Genomic DNA, 15,393 nt, shown 5'->3' on the forward strand with positions numbered 1-15,393 from the left:
TGGGACGCGGCTTTTTGGGCTGCCCAAACTCCGGGAACCGCCGGGAATTGGGAATTTTGGGAACTGGGAATTGGGAATTTTGGGAACCGGGAGCTGGGAATGGGGCTCCGGCTCCCCCAGGGGCGGCGCTGGCCCCGCTGAGGCCGAGCTCTCCCCGCGGCCTCGGGAGCTGCTCTCCGGCTGGAGACAACCTCATCCCCCCGTGCCCGAGCTGCCCAAATCCCGCTCCCTCCCTCCGAACGCCGCTCCCGGACACGGCTCCAAAATCAATTTGGAGCTTTCCCGAGGTGTCGGCGGCGCCCCGCGGGCCGGGGCCAGCTGCGGGGGACGTTTTACGGCGTTAATCGCCGCGCCTTTGTCACCGGCAGCCGCGTTAATGCCCCGGGCCAGGTGCCCCCGGCCGAGGGGCGCTCCGAGCCCCGGGACCCCGGGAAACGCCGGGAGCCGGGAATTGGGGCACCTGGAGCCGGGAATTGGGGCACCTGGAGCCGGGAATTGGGGCTTCCGCCGCCTCGGAGCGCCGCCGGAGGAGGGGGCGGTGGCAGTGGCCCCGCGGGAGGGGACAGGTGGCCGGGCCACCAAGGGTGTGACATCCGGGAGAGGTGGGGGCTCTGGGATCGCGGGGGGCTCTGGGGGATGGGGAAAATGCGGGATCGTGGGGGGCTCTGGGATCGTGGGAGGCTCTGGAAGAGCTGAGGGCTCCAGGAGAGGTGGGAGATCTGGGATCGTGGGATACTCTGGGATCACGGGATGCTCTGAGAGATCTGGAAGTTCTGGGATTGCAGAAAGCTCTGGGATCATGGGATGCTCTGGGAATCACTGGGAGCTCTGGGATCCTGGGGTGTTCCAGGCTATGGAATATTCCAGGATCACGGGAAGCTCTGGGATCACGGGGTGTTCCAGGATCATGGAATGTTCCAGGATCACAGGAAGCTCTGGGATCACGGGGTGTTCCAGGATATGGAATGTTCCAGGATCACGGGAAGCTCTGGGATCACTGGAAGCTCTGGGATCATGGAATGTTCCAGGATCACGGGAAACTCTGGGATCACGGGGTGGATTGAGCTGAGGCCAGGCTGCCCCCAAAGCCCCAGAAGTGTCCCCACGAGGGGCGAGTGGCCACTGCCCCACCCCAAACCCTTCCCCGGGTGATGTTTGGGGGAACTGGGAGGATTCCCAATATCCCAATTCCTCCTCCTGCCCCGAGAGGGCTGGGAAAAGATCCTGGAGAAAGGGGCTGGAATAAAGGGGCTGGAGGAAGGGTTTGGAGGAGGGGGCTGGGAAAAGGGTCTGGGCAAAGATCCTGGAAAAAGAGCCTGGGAAAATGGTCTGGAATAAAGGGTCTGGGAAAAGGGTCTGAAAAATGAGCCCGGGAAAAAGATCTGGGAAAAAGATCTGGAAAAAGATCCTGAGAAAAGGGTCTGGAAAAAGGATCTGGGAAAAGGGGCTGGAAAATGAGCCCGGGAAAAAGATCCTGAAAAAAGAGCCTGGGAAAGGGTCTGGAAGAAGGATCTCGAAAAAGGGTCTGGGAAAGGAGCCTGGAAAAAGATCTTGAAGAAAGAGCCTGGGAAAAGGATCTGGAAAAAGATCCTGGGAAAAGGGTCTGGATGAGGGTCTGGGAAAAGAGCCCAGGAAAAGGGTCTGGGAAAAGGCTCTGGAAAAAGATCCTGAAGAAAGGCTCTGGGAAAAGGCTCTGGGGAAAGATCCCGGAGAAGGAGGCCGGGAGAGGCTCGGGACGAGGCCCCGGCAGCCCGGGCTGGCGCAGGGCAGCGGCCGCCTCCCGGCGCACGGTAACCGGAGCGCTTTGTCATTGAGCCGCCCGCGCTCGGCGCTGCATTGTCTGCGGAGCCCCGAGCGCGGGGACGCGGCCAAAGGGATGCCGAGGCCTCCAGATGTCCCCTCCGAGCCCCTGCCCCCGGCCCGACCTCCCGATCCTGCCCGGAGCTGCAGGGGCAGGGCGGGGGTCCCCGAAAAGCAGGAGAGGGTTTTTTGGGGGGGATTGGGGGGGATTCTTCCTCTCCGGATTGCGGAGGTGACACCCAGGTGAGGGGACCTGCAGGGGACAGGAGGTGACACGGCACGGGGAGGTCACCAAAGTGTCGGTGCTGCCTCAGCTCCTCATTGCTGCCTCGTTTGGGGTGTCCGGAGGGGTTTGGGGGGACACAGGTGACACCCAGAGTCCTCACCCAGGGGCACAGGTGACACCAGAGTCCCCATCCAGGGGCACAGGTGACACGAGAGTCCTCACCCAGGGGCACAGGTGACACCAGAGTCCCCACCCAGGGACACAGGTGACACCCAGAGTTCCCACCCAGGGACACAGGTGACACCCAGAGTTCCCACCCAGGGGCACAGGTGACACCAGAAATATAAAATATATGTAGCATATAATCTATAGTTATACTACATATTATATATATAATATGTAATAGATATAATTTATAAAATACACATAATCTATAAAAACGCATCATTGAGTTCTATTATATTCATCTATAATGTTCATATATTAATAAATAATATATGGTTTATATATATAATTATATATTATATATATATTTATCGATGAATGTTTATATATACACACATCAAAAAGGCGTATAACACATATAAAATATCGAGATATATCCAAACACATCAGTATCTGTTTTAGAATTCTATTCTCTTTTATAACACCCTCCCTCTATAACACCTCAATATTCATGTCGCCGTTTTACGAGGTGGCCGGTGTAAGCAGCTGTCCCCTCCCGTGTCCCCTCAGGGCCCCGCTGTCACCTCGGAGGCCGAGTGTCCCTGGCGGCTCTTCACGGCCAGCGGCGAGTGCTGCCGGGCGTGCGGCGTGGGCGAGGGCGTGAGCCAGCCGTGCGGGGCCAACCAGACGGTCTGCGAGCCCTGCCTGGACAGTGAGTACCCAAAACCCCGGGGGTGTCCCCAAAGTGTCCCCAAGGGTCCCCAAAATGTCACCAGACGGTCTGCGAGCCCTGCCTGGACAGTGAGTACCCCAAAACCCCAGGGGTGTCCCCAATGTGTCCCCAAAATGTCACCAGGGTCACCCTGTGAGCCCTGCCTGGACAGTGAGTACCCTAAACACCTGGGGGTGTCCCCAAAGTGTCCCCAAAATGTCACCAGACGGTCTGCGAGCCCTGCCTGGACAGTGAGTACCCTAAACCCCTGTCACACAGTGCCAGGATCACTGTCACAGTGCCATGGTCACTGTCACACGGTTGCCAGGGTCACTGTCACAGAGCGCCATGATCACTGTCACAGTGCCATGACACTGTCACACAGTCCAGGATGGGTCACACAGTGCCATGGTCACACAGTGCCAGGATCAGTCACACAGTGCCATGGTCACTGTCACACGGTGCCAGCAGCCCCCCGGGGCTCTGTGGCGGCAGAAGCCGATGGCACAGGGAAGGGCCGGAGCGGGGCTGGGAGGAGAGACAGGAGGGACAGGAGGAGGAAGAGGAGGCAGAGGAGGGAGAGGAGGGAGAGGAGGGAGAGGAGGGAGAGGAGGCTGCAGGAGCCGAGCAGGGACAGAGCAGAGCCAGGGCAGGGCTAAAAATACCTCCGAGTCCTGTGGGATCGATGGATGGAGCTGGGCCCGGCCTGGGAACGGAGCACAGGCGGGACTGGGTCCCACCAGGGGCTGGGTCCCTGGGAGGGATAGATCCCACCAGGAGGTGGATCCCGGTGAGGGCTGGATCCCACCAAAATCCAGATCCCACCGAGAGAAATCCTCCCTGCCCTGAGCCCTTCCCGAGGGATATTTTGGGGTGTGCAGGGCAGGAAACCCGCGGGCACCCCTGTGCCTCTCGATCCCCTGGATCCCCCCGGATCCCCCTGGAGCCGGCGGGCCGGGCAAGTGGAGACAACCCCGCTCCTGGCACAGCCTCAGGAATGTGGGCAGGGCTCGGGGTCCCCACCCGCCCCCCGGGCTGTGATTTGGGGCTCAGGGTCCCCACCCGCCCCCCGGGCTGTGATTTGGGGCTCGGGGTCCCCACCCGCCCTCCGGGCTCTGATTTGGGGCTCGGGGTCCCCACCCGCCCCCCGGGCTGTGATTTTGGGGCTCAGGGTCCCCACCCGCCCCCCGGGCTGTGATTTTGGGTTGAGGGTCCCCACCCGCGCCCCGGGCTCCGGTTCCGGGCACTCCCTTGGATTCCTTCCCGATCGTTTTGGGGAAGGAAAAAGAATAAATGGGCTACAGCCCAAGCCGGCTCCCCGGAGGAGCTGCCAGACACCATCCCAACGCCGGGGGATTTGCTCTAATTCCCCCTTTTCCCCCGTTCCAGCCCCCGATTGCCGCCTGGTGATTTATTTATGGGGCTGGGGGAGGAAAGGGGGGCCCGGGTTGGATCCCGGCTGTAAGTGCTCTGCTCACAAACGCTGCAAATGTGCGCACTCAGCCGAAAGCCTTTTCCTGGCCACTTCCCCGCGCTAATGGCGCCCATCAATAATTCAGGATAATGCGAGGGATGAGCCCAGGTTAATGGGAGCCGCGTGCGCCGCCCCCGCCCCCGGGGCTGCTCCGGCACAGGGCCACCGAGGGGCTGGGGACAGCGGGGACAGGGCCACCGAGGGGCTGGGGACAGCGGGGACAGCGGGGACAGGGCCACCGAGGGGCTGGGGACAGCGGGGACAGCGGGGACAGGGGGGACAGGGCCACCGAGGGGCTGGGGATAGAGGGGACAGCAGGGACAGGGCCATTGAGGGGCTGGGGATAGAGGGGACAGCAGGGACAGGGCCATTGAGGGGCTGGGGACAGCAGGGACAGGGCCACCGAGGGGCTGGGGATAGAGGGGACAGGGCCACCGAGGGGCTGGGGACAGCGGGGACAGAGGGGACAGGGCCACCGAGGGGCTGGGGACAGCGGGGACAGGGCCACCGAGGGGCTGGGGACAGCAGGGACAGCGGGGACAGCGGGGACAGAGGGGATAGGGCAGCCCCCCGGGCCTGGGGGAGCCCCAGGGTGGGTTTTGGAGCAGCACTAGAGGGACGTGTCCCTGTCCAGGGGCTGCTGAGGGGTTTACGGTCACTCCTGAGCCAAAACTGTCCCAGGATTTTGTGGTTCCGCGTCCCCCGGTGTCCCCTGCAGATCCAGGGAAAAATCTGCTGAGGCTGGGATGGAGCTGCCATCTCTCCCATCGCTCCCATCCATCCCATCCCTTCCCTCCTTCCCATCCCATTCCCAGGGGCTCCGGGCTCCTCATCCTCCTTGGAGCATCCCCAAAATCCTGTCCCTCGTCTGTCCCCAGCTCAGTGTCCCCAGAGAAGCTGCTGGAATCAGGGATCCCCATTCCCACCCCGGGATCAGGGATCCCCATTCCCACCCTGGAATCAGGGATCCCCATTCCCACCCCGGGATCAGGGATCCCCATTCCCACCCTGGAATCAGGGATCCCCATTCCCACCCCGGGATCCCCATTCCCACCCCGGGATCCGGATCCCCGTTCCCACCCCGGGATCAGGGATCCCCATTCCCACCCTGGAATCAGGGATCCCCATTCCCACCCCGGGATCAGGGATCCCCATTCCCACCCTGGAATCAGGGATCCCCATTCCCACCCCGGGATCCCCATTCCCACCCCGGGATCCGGATCCCCGTTCCCACCCCGGGATCAGGGATCCCCATTCCCACCCTGGAATCAGGGATCCCCATTCCCACCCCGGGATCCCCATTCCCACCCCGGGATCCGGATCCCCATTCCCACCCCGGGATCAGAGATCCCCATTCCCACCCCGGGATCAGGGATCCCCATTCCCACCCCGGGATCAGGGATCCCCATTCCCACCCTGGAATCAGGGATCCCCATTCCCACCCCGGGATCCCCATTCCCACCCCGGGATCCGGATCCCCGTTCCCACCCCGGGATCAGGGATCCCCATTCCCACCCTGGAATCAGGGATCCCCATTCCCACCCCGGGATCCCCATTCCCACCCCGGGATCCGGATCCCCATTCCCACCCCGGGATCAGAGATCCCCATTCCCACCCCGGGATCAGGGATCCCCATTCCCACCCCGGGATCAGGGATCCCCATTCCCACCCTGGAATCAGGGATCCCCATTCCCACCCCGGGATCCCCATTCCCACCCCGGGATCCGGATCCCCATTCCCACCCCGGGATCCGGGATCCCCATTCCCACCCCGGGATCCGGATCCCCATTCCCACCCCGGGATCAGGGATCCCCATTCCCACCCCGGGATCAGGGATCCCCATTCCCACCCCGGGATCCGGATCCCCATTCCCACCCCGGGATCCGGATCCCCAGGGCCCGGCCCATTCCCGCCGATCCCGGGGCAGGAATTTCCGCGGCTCCGGGGGCGCTGGGGGCGGCGGCAGCTGCGGCCCCGGGCCGGGCTCCGACCCTTCTTCCGGGGCTAAAAATACCGCCGAGCTCCGGCGGCGATCGATTTCCCCGGCACGGCTGAAACCGGAGCGCCGGGAGCCGCGGGGGCACGCCGAGTCAGCGGATGGCCGCTGTCACCTCCCGGGCCACCGCTGTCACCTCCCGGGGCCACCACCGCTGTCACCTCCCGCGGGACATCACTGTTACCTCCCGGGGGACATCACTGTCACCTCCCTGGGGCCACCGCTGTCACTTCCTAGGGGCAACGCTGTCACCTCCCGGGCCACCGCTGTCACCTCCCGGGGGACATCACTGTCACCTCTCCGGGGTCACCGCTGTCACCTCCCGGGGGGCGCCGCTGTCACCTCCCGATGCCACCGCGGCCCCCGGGAGGGGACACGGGGACACCCCCGGGCAGGATGTGGATGGAGGGGAAAGGGAAAGTGATGGATTGTGAGGAGAGGGAAAGGGGAAAGTGATGGGATTATGAGGAGGGAAAAGGGAAAGTGATGGGATGTGAGGAGAGGAAAAGGGAAAGTGATGGATTATGAGGAGAGGAAAGGGAAATTGATGGATTATGAGGAGGGAAAAGGGCAAGGATGTGGGGGGAAGGCGATGGGGTGTGAGGAGAGCGGGATGCCCGCGGGGGGCAGGGATGGGAATAATAAACCAAGGAATGGACGCGGGGAGGGCGGGATGGATCCACGGGGAGGCGGGAATGGGAATGGGATGAGAAATGGGATGAGAAATGGGATGAGGAGGCAAGGAAAAGATGAGGAATGGGATAAGGAGGTGGGAATGGGATGGGGAATGGTGGGAACAGGATGAAGAATGGGATGGGGAATGGGATGAGGAGTGGGATGAGGAGGCGGGAATGGGATGAGGAGGCGGGAATGGGATGTGGAAATGGGGAAGGTGTTAATGGGAAGCTGAGGCAGGAGGATGCAGAACCGGGAATTCCTGGGTCGTGGGGAAGCTGTGAACGGACTGAAGAGGCCGGGAGGTGTCGGAGCTGGGAATTGAGGCGGGAGTGGGAAGCGGAGCCTGGAAGGTGCTGGGAGCTGGGAATTCCTGCGGGAACGGTGCAGGCGTTAATGGAAAATGAGTCTGGGGGAGTCCAGAGCTGGGAATTCCTGCGGGAATGGGGAAAGTGCAAATGGGAAGCTGAGTCTGGAGATTGCACGGAGCTGGGAGTTTGTGTGAGCTGGGAATTTCTGCGGGAATGGCAAAGGAATTAATGGGAAATGGAGCCTGGAGGGTGCCAGAGCTGGGAATTCCTATGGGAACGGGAATTTCTGTGAGCTGGGAATTCCTATGGGAACGGGAATTCCTGTGAGCTGGGAATTCCTATGGGAACGGGAATTCCTATGGGAATGGGGACGGTGCAAACGGGAAGCTGAGTCTGGAGGGTGCCAGAACTGGGGATTCCTGTGGGAATGGGAATTTCTGTGAGCTGGGAATTCCGGTGAGCTGGGAATTCCTGTGGGAACAGGGACAGTGCCCGCTGACTCCGGGGGAGGCCAGGATCTGCCGGGATGTGCCTCAGAGGGACGCTCCCCTCCTGCCCTCTCCCTCCGCAGACAAAACACCACACCTGCCCAACCCCGGGACCATTTTCTCCCTCCTGTCCCCGCCATGTCCCCGCAGGTGTCACCTTCTCGGACACGGTGAGCGCCACGGAGCCGTGCAAACCTTGCACGCAGTGCGTGGGGCTGCAGAGCATGTCCGCGCCCTGCGTGGAGTCCGACGACGCCCTTTGCCGCTGCGCCTACGGATACTTCCAGGACGAGGCCAGCGGCAGCTGCCGCGAGTGTCGCGTGTGCCAGGCCGGCTTCGGCCTCATGTTCCCCTGCAAGGACACGCAGGACACGGTGTGCGAGGAGTGTCCCGAGGGCACCTTCTCCAGCGAGGCCAACTTCGTGGATCCCTGCCTGCCCTGCACCACCTGCGAGGAGAACGAGGTGCTGGTGCGGGAGTGCACGGCCGTGGAGGATGCGGAGTGCCGCGGTGAGAGGGGGCGTGTGGCCTTTGTCGCCCGTGTGTCGTTGTCACCTGTGTCGTTGTCGCTGTGTGTCGTTGTTGCCGCGTGTCGTTGTCGGGTCGTTGTCGCCGTGTCGTTGTCACCGTGTGTCGTTGTCGCCGTGTGTCCTTGTCTGTCGTTGTCACCGTGTGTCTTTGTCACCGTGGGTCGTTGTCACCGGGTGTCAGTCGTCGGGTTGTTGTCGCCGTGTGTCGTTGTCGCCGTGTGTCGTTGTCGGGTCGTTGTCGCCGTGTCGTTGTCACCGCGGGGAAATTCCTAGGGAAAGTGTCTGAGCGTGGCTTAGGCCGGGTTTGGGGAATGGGGCCGGGATCTGGCAGGAAGCAGCTGGAGATTCCCTCCACTCCCTCTCAGCATCCCAAAAACACAGCCCTGGGATCTGGGATCTGGCAGGAAGGAGCTGGGGATTCCTCCTTTTCCCATCAGCATCCCCAAAACACAACGCCAACCCCCGGGATCTGGCCAAAAGGAGCTGGGGATTCCCTCCACTCCCTCTCAGCATCCCAAAAACACAACCCCCAGGATCTGGAAGTGCTGGGCAAGAGAAAGGAGCTGGGGACTCCTTCCCCTTCCCTCTCAGCATCATCCCAAAAACACAACCCCAACCCCCGGGATCTGGAAGTGCCGTTCCCAAAACATGCTCCAAACCCCGTGAAAAAAAAAAAAAAAAAAAAAAAAAAAAAAACAAAAAAAAAACGGGGACAAACCAAAAGTCAAAGCCGTGAACAAAAAAATCTCCTCCCGGGAAAAGGAGCTCGGGTTTCGCCCGGAGCCGGGCCGGGCTTTGTCCGGGACGAGGTGATGATTTCCCGGCCTGATCCCGGCCCGGGAGCGATGGATGGAGCCCCAAAACCCCCCAGCGCTTTTCCCCTCCTCATCCTCAGCTGCCAGAGTTTTCTTTTCCTGCCCAAAACTCCGGGATTTATTTTTTTTTTTCCTTCCTTCCGGCCCAAATCCCGGCCGCGGGCAGGGAAAGTGCTCCCAGCTCCTTCCAGCCTCGAAATTCCCACAAATTCCCACAGGAATCCAGCCGGGCTCCCGCCGTGCGCCTGCGGAGCCCATCGCAGGGAACTGGGGGGTCCCAATCCCGGAATTCCCACAGCCCGATCCTGGAATTCCCACACCCCTCTGGAATTCCCACACCCCTCTGGAATTCCCACATCCCTCTGGAATTCCCATATCCAATCCTGGAATTCCCACACTCCTCTGGAATTCCCACACCCCTCTGGAATTCCCACATCCCAATCCCGGAATTCCCACATCCCAACCCCTCCGTCCCGGAGCGTGGGAGGTGTGCAGAGGGAAAAGCTGCAGGAGGAAGGAATTTTTCCTGGGAAAAATCCACCATTTTTAGGGCTGCTCCATTCGGGAAAGGGCTCGAGGGCACATCCAGAATCCTCCCCCGGGATTCTCTGGGATATCCCTGCACATCCCATGGCCGGGATTGGGGTCGGGAACAGAGAAATGGAAATTTTTTTCCTGGAAAAAAACACCTTTTTTAGGGCTGCTCCCTTTGGGAAAAGGCTCGAGGGCACATCCAAGAACGCACCTGGAATTAACCGGGATTCTCTGGGATATCCCTGCACATCCCATGGCCAGGATTGAGGCCGGGAATAGGGAAAACGGATATTTTTTCCTGGGAAAACCCCCCTTTGTTGGCTCGGGGGGGTTCCGGGGCTGCCCCGGGGCCCGAGCGGCGTCAGCGGAGAAAAGCGCTTTGTCCCGGGCGGGAGCGGGGACAAGGAGCCACCGTCCCGGGGACAGCGGGGCCTTTGTCCTCGGCCGCGGTCCCCGGAGGGCAGCGGGGGCCGGGACACGGCGGGGCAGGATGTCACCGAGCCCCCCGTGCCACCGCGACGGCGACAGCGACAGCGCTGAGCCCTCGGGGCACGGCGGGGCGGGATGCCAGCCCTTCACAATCCCAGCGCGGCAGAGTCCCAGCCTTTCACTATTCCAGCCTTTCACTATTCCAGCCCTCCACAATTCCAGCTGTTCACAATTCCAGCCCTTCACAATTCCAGCTTTTCACAATTCCAGCTTTTCACAATTCCAGCTTTTCACAATTCCAGAGCGGCAGAATCCCAGCCTTTCACTATTCCAGCTTTTCACAATTCCAGCCCTTCACAATCCCAGCGCGGCAGAATCCCAGCCTTTCACTATTCCAGCCCTCCACAATTCCAGCTTTTCACAATTCCAGCCCTTCACAATTCCAGCTTTTCACAATTCCAGAGCGGCAGAATTCCAGCCTTTCACTATTCCAGGCCGGCAGGATTCCAGCTCCCCACAATTCCAGCCCCCAGTTCCAGCTCCACAATTCCAGTCTTTCACAATTCCAGCCCTTCGTAATTCCAGCCCCACAATTCGACCCCCTCACAATTCCAGCCCTTCACAATTCCAGAGCGGCACAATTCCAGCCCTCCACAATTCCAGCCCTCCACAATTCCAGCCCTTCACAATTCCAGCCCTCCACAATTCCAGCCCTCCACAATTCCAGCCTTTCACAATTCCAGCCCCACAGTTCCAGCCCAGAGCGGATCCCAGGGGTGGGCAGGGGTTGACAGGGACAGGGACGGGGACAGGGACAGGGACAGGTCCCGGAGGTTCCCGGTGGATCCTCACTCCGGGATGGGCTCAGGGATTTGGGCCGGGCCTGGCGGTGACAGAGAGGGAACGGGGAATTTGGGATGGGGTCACTGGGGTCACTGGGGTCACTGGGGTCACTGGGATCGATGGGCTGGGATCAGTGGGATCAGTGGGGTCAATGGGATGGGAATTTGGGATTGCATGCAGCAGCCACGCGTTTCCCCGGGACAAGACCAGACCTTTCCCCCTGGGACACTCCCGGGTGTGGCAGGGACGGGGACAGTCCCGCACGGGGCCGGGAAAGGGACAGATCCGGGCTCTGGGAGCGGCTCCGTGCGGGGTGTGGGACCCCTGGGCCACCTCAGCCCTGTCCCTGTCCCCTTCCCCTGTCCCCTGTCCCTGTCCCTGTCCCTTCCCCTGACCCTGTCCCTGTTCCCTATCCCCTTCCCCTGTCCCCTTCCCCTGTCCCTTCCCCTGTCCCTGTCCCCTGTCCCTGTCCCCTTCCCCTGTCCCTTCCCCTGTCCCTTCCCCTGTCCCTGTCCCCTGTCCCCTTCCCCTGTCCCTTCCCCTGACCCTGTCCCTTGTCCCCTGTCCCCTTCCCCTGTCCCCTGTCCCCTTCCCCTGTCCCTGTCCCCTGTCCCCTGTCCCTGTCCCTTCCCCTGACCCTGTCCCCTGTCCCTGTCCCCTGTCCCTTGTCCCCTGTCCCATCCCTGTCCCTGTCCCTGTCCCCTGTCCCTGTCCCATCCCTGTCCCTCTCCTGGCAGAACTGTCACCTCCCCACCCCTCCCCTGAGGGATTCCCATCCCAATCCTGATTTTCCCGTCCCCCTGGGACAGGTCTCCACCCTCGCTGGACAACGCCCAGCCCGTCGCTGGGGGGCTCCGAGACCCCCGGGGCCACCACCGCGGAGGGGCCGAGCACCGAGGGCGGGGCCGGGGCGGCCACCAGCGCTGTCCCCGCCACGGCCACCACCGTCATGGGCAGCTCCAGGCCCGTGGTGACACACGGCGGCAGCGACAACCTCATCCCGGTCTACTGCTCCATCCTGGCCGCCGTGGTGGTGGGGCTGGTGGCCTACATCGCCTTCAAGAGGTGCCGGGGACGGGGACACGGCGGGGACAGGGACAGGGGTTTGGGGAGGGTGGGATCTCCGCTCTGGGTGTGTCACTGTCGCTGCTGTCACCCCTGAGGCTGTGGGGCTGGGGGGAGTCCCAAAATCGTGTGAGGAGGGAGGAGGATGAGGGGGGAAAGGGAGGTGGTGGCAGGGTGGGGGAGCCGCTGGGTCACTGTCCCCTGTCCCCTGTCCCTGTCCCCTGTCCTTGTTCTGTCCCCTGCCTGTCCCTGCTCATCCTGGCACCCTCCCTGCCTCTGTCCTCTGGCCCCTGTCCTGTCCTCTGATCCCTGTCCCCTGTCCCTTGTCCCCTGTCCTGGCACCAGGACAGAAACCAAAAATGGGCCAAACCCCAGGGGAGGGGACAAACCCCAGGGAAGGGACAAACCCCAGGGAGGGGACAAACTCCAGGGAAGGGACAAACCCCAGAGGAGGGGACAAACCCCAAGGAAAGGGACAAACCCCAGGGGAGGGGACAAACCCCAGGGAGGGGACAAACCCCAGGGGAGGGGACAAACCCCAGGGATGGGACAAACCGCAGGGAGGGGACAAACCCCAGGGATTGGGACAAAACCCAGGGATTGGGACAAAACCCAGGGATTGGGACAAAACCCAGGGAGGGGACAAACCCCAGGGGAAGGGACAAACCCCAGGGGAAGGGACAAACCCCAGGGGAAGGGACAAACCCCAGGGAGGGGACAAACCCCAGGGATTGGGACAAACCCCAGGGGAAGGGACAAACCCCAGGGATTGGGACAAACCCCAGGGAGGGGACAAACCCCAGGGGAGGGGACAAACCCCAGGGGAGGGGACAAGGCCCTGCCAGCCGCGGGGATGTCACCGCGGTGTCCCTGTGGCCCAGGTGGAACAGCTGCAAGCAGAACAAGCAGGGGGCCAACAACCGCCCCGTGAACCAGACGCCGTCCCCCGAGGGGGAGAAGCTGCACAGTGACAGTGGCATCTCCGTGGACAGCCAGAGCCTGCACGACCAGCAGGGCCCCGGGCAGGGCACCCAGGGGACAGGTGGGACCCTGGGGACACACCCTGGGGTGGGCAGGGCACCCAGGGGACAGGTGGGACCCGGGGACACACCCCGGGGTGGGCAGGGCACCCAGGGGACAGGTGGGACCCGGGGACACACCCCGGGGTGGGCAGGGCACCCAGGGGACAGGTGGGACCCCAGGGGACAGGTGGGACCCCCGAGGAGGCACAGGGTGGGGACACGGAGGGGCAGGGACAATCTGGAGTGGGGAGGGACATCCTGAGGTGGACAGGGACAATGGCCGGGGACACTCTGGGGTGGGCACAGACACCTGGGACTGGACAGGGACACCGGGGATGGACAGGGACACTGGACAGGGACACCGGGGATGGACACCGGGGATGGACAGGGACACTGAGAATGGACAGCTACACTGGACAAGGACACTGTAAAGGGACACCGAGGAAGGACAAGGACACTGGACAGTGACAATGGACAGGGGCACTGGGGATGGACAGGGACAATGGACAGGGACACCGGGGATGGACACTGGGGATGGACAGACACACCGGGGATGGACAAGGACACCAGGGATGGACAGGGACACCAGGATGTGCAGGAACACCAGGAATGGACAGGGACACCAGGGATGTGCAGGGACACTGGATAGGGACCCCAGGGATGGACAGGGACACCGGGGATGTGCAGGGACACTGGACAGGGACACCAGGATGTGCAGACCCCCCCGGGCCGTGCCAAGAGGACCACCACTCCCCCTCAGGCTGACCCGCAGCCCCTTTCCGTCCGCAGCCGCCCCCAAGGCCGAGGGCACGCCGTTCACGGCGCTGCCGGCCGCCAAGCAGGACGAGGTGGAGAAGCTGCTGTGCACCTCCTCCGAGGACACCTGGAGGCACCTGGCGGGCGAGTTGGGCTACAAGGAGGAGGCCGTGGACTCCTTCGGGCGCCAGGAGAGGCCGGCCCGAGCCCTGCTGGAGCACTGGGGCCGCCGGGACTCGGCCACGCTGGAGGCGCTGCTGGCGGCCCTGCGGCGGGCACAGCGAGGGGACATCGCCGACAGCCTGGCCAGCGACTCCACCGCCACCTCCCCCGTCTGAAGGGCGGCCCGGGGGGGCTCCCCCGCGCCCCTCGGCGCCTCGGGGGGACAGCGGGGGAGGCGTGGGGCAGGTGGGGGTCCCGGCTGCTGGAGGGTGAGAGGGGGGAGGTGGTTGGGGTACCGGCCGCTGGCTGTGCCCGCGGAGCGCGGCAGCCCCTGAGCGGGACCCTGAGCCTGGTCCGGGAGCTTTTGGGGTGTCAGTTCCACTGTGGCCCCAAATCCCGGCCCCGGGAGGTGTTTGGGGGTGTCAGCCCCACTGTGGCCCCAAATCCTGGTCCAGGAGGTTTTTGGGGTGTCAGCCCCACTGTGACCCTAAATCCTGGTTTGGGAGGTTTTTGGGGGATTCAGTCTCACCCTGACCCCAAATCCTGGTCCAGGAGGTGTTGGGGGGTGTCAGCCCCATCCTGACCCCAAGTCCTGGTCTGGGAGGTTTTTGGGGGTGTCAGTTGCACTGTAACCCCAAATCCCAGGTCCAGGAGGTGTTTAAGGGCTCAGCCTCACTGTGACCCCAAATCTCGGCCCCGGGAGGTTTTTGGGGTGTCAGCCCCACTGTGACCCCAAACCCTGGTCCTGGACATGTTGGGGGGTGTCAGCCCCACTGTGACCCCAAATCCTGACCCTTGGACGTTTTGGGGGGTTCAGCCTCACCCTGACCCCAAATCCCGGCTGTGGCCGGGGCGTTCAGAGCCCCGGGAGGCTGCGGGGACAGGGGACAGAGGGACAGGGGACACACGGACAGGGGGACACACGGACAGACGGGAGGTGACCACGCCGCCCTCAGCCCTCTCCCCGCTCCCAGCCCTTCCTCCCAGGGTCCCCTCCCCCCCTCTCCCCTGCAGCGCCCCCAAATCCCGCAGGTTTCACCCCAAACCGCCGGGGCCGGGGGCTTTGGGGGTCCCACACTGTGACATTTGGGGCTGCGGCTCCAAGGGGGTCCGAAATCCCCGAATTGTGGGATCGGCTGAGGAGCGGGTTTGGGGGCCGCCACCGCCAGTGGGGGCTGCAGGGGACACTGAGGGGACACTGAGGGGACACCGAGGGGGACAGCGCTGACCAAGTGCCTGCCCCAGTGGGGACACCCCCAAGGGCTCCCATCATCCTTGTCCCCATGTCCCCTTGTCCCCATGTCCCATCTGTCCATGTCCCTCTGTCCCTGTGTCCCCACTGCCCCCGCTGTCCCCATGTCCCTGTGTCCCCTCTGTCCGTGTCCCCTCT

General features: G+C 63.0%; 1 protein-coding gene across 1 annotated transcript; it reads left to right on the plus strand.

Moving 5' to 3' along the window:
* Nucleotides 1–1,607: 1,607 nt before the first annotated feature.
* Nucleotides 1,608–14,179, plus strand: NGFR (nerve growth factor receptor). The gene is made up of 6 exons (XM_066340447.1): nt 1,608–1,790; nt 2,762–2,903; nt 7,998–8,357; nt 11,808–12,063; nt 12,945–13,105; nt 13,875–14,179. Exons 1-6 carry the CDS (start codon nt 1,608–1,610, stop codon nt 14,177–14,179), a joined length of 1,407 nt encoding a protein of 468 aa, XP_066196544.1.
* Nucleotides 14,180–15,393: the final 1,214 nt, after the last annotated feature.

Source organism: Sylvia atricapilla, unplaced genomic scaffold (assembly GCF_009819655.1).
Source record: "Sylvia atricapilla isolate bSylAtr1 unplaced genomic scaffold, bSylAtr1.pri scaffold_85_arrow_ctg1, whole genome shotgun sequence".
Classification (NCBI taxonomy): domain Eukaryota; kingdom Metazoa; phylum Chordata; class Aves; order Passeriformes; family Sylviidae; genus Sylvia; species Sylvia atricapilla.

What these genes read in the sequence shown, in the direction of transcription:
- NGFR (XM_066340447.1), top strand. Translation starts at nt 1,608, where the DNA reads ATGAGGGTCTGGGAAAAGAGCCCAGGAAAAGGGTCTGGGAAAAGGCTC. An exon ending in GCCTACATCGCCTTCAAGAG is followed by an intron (nt 12,064 to 12,944) that starts GTGCCGGGGACG and finishes CCTGTGGCCCAG; the next exon opens with GTGGAACAGCTGCAAGCAGA. An exon ending in GCAGGGCACCCAGGGGACAG is followed by an intron (nt 13,106 to 13,874) that starts GTGGGACCCTGG and finishes TTCCGTCCGCAG; the next exon opens with CCGCCCCCAAGGCCGAGGGC.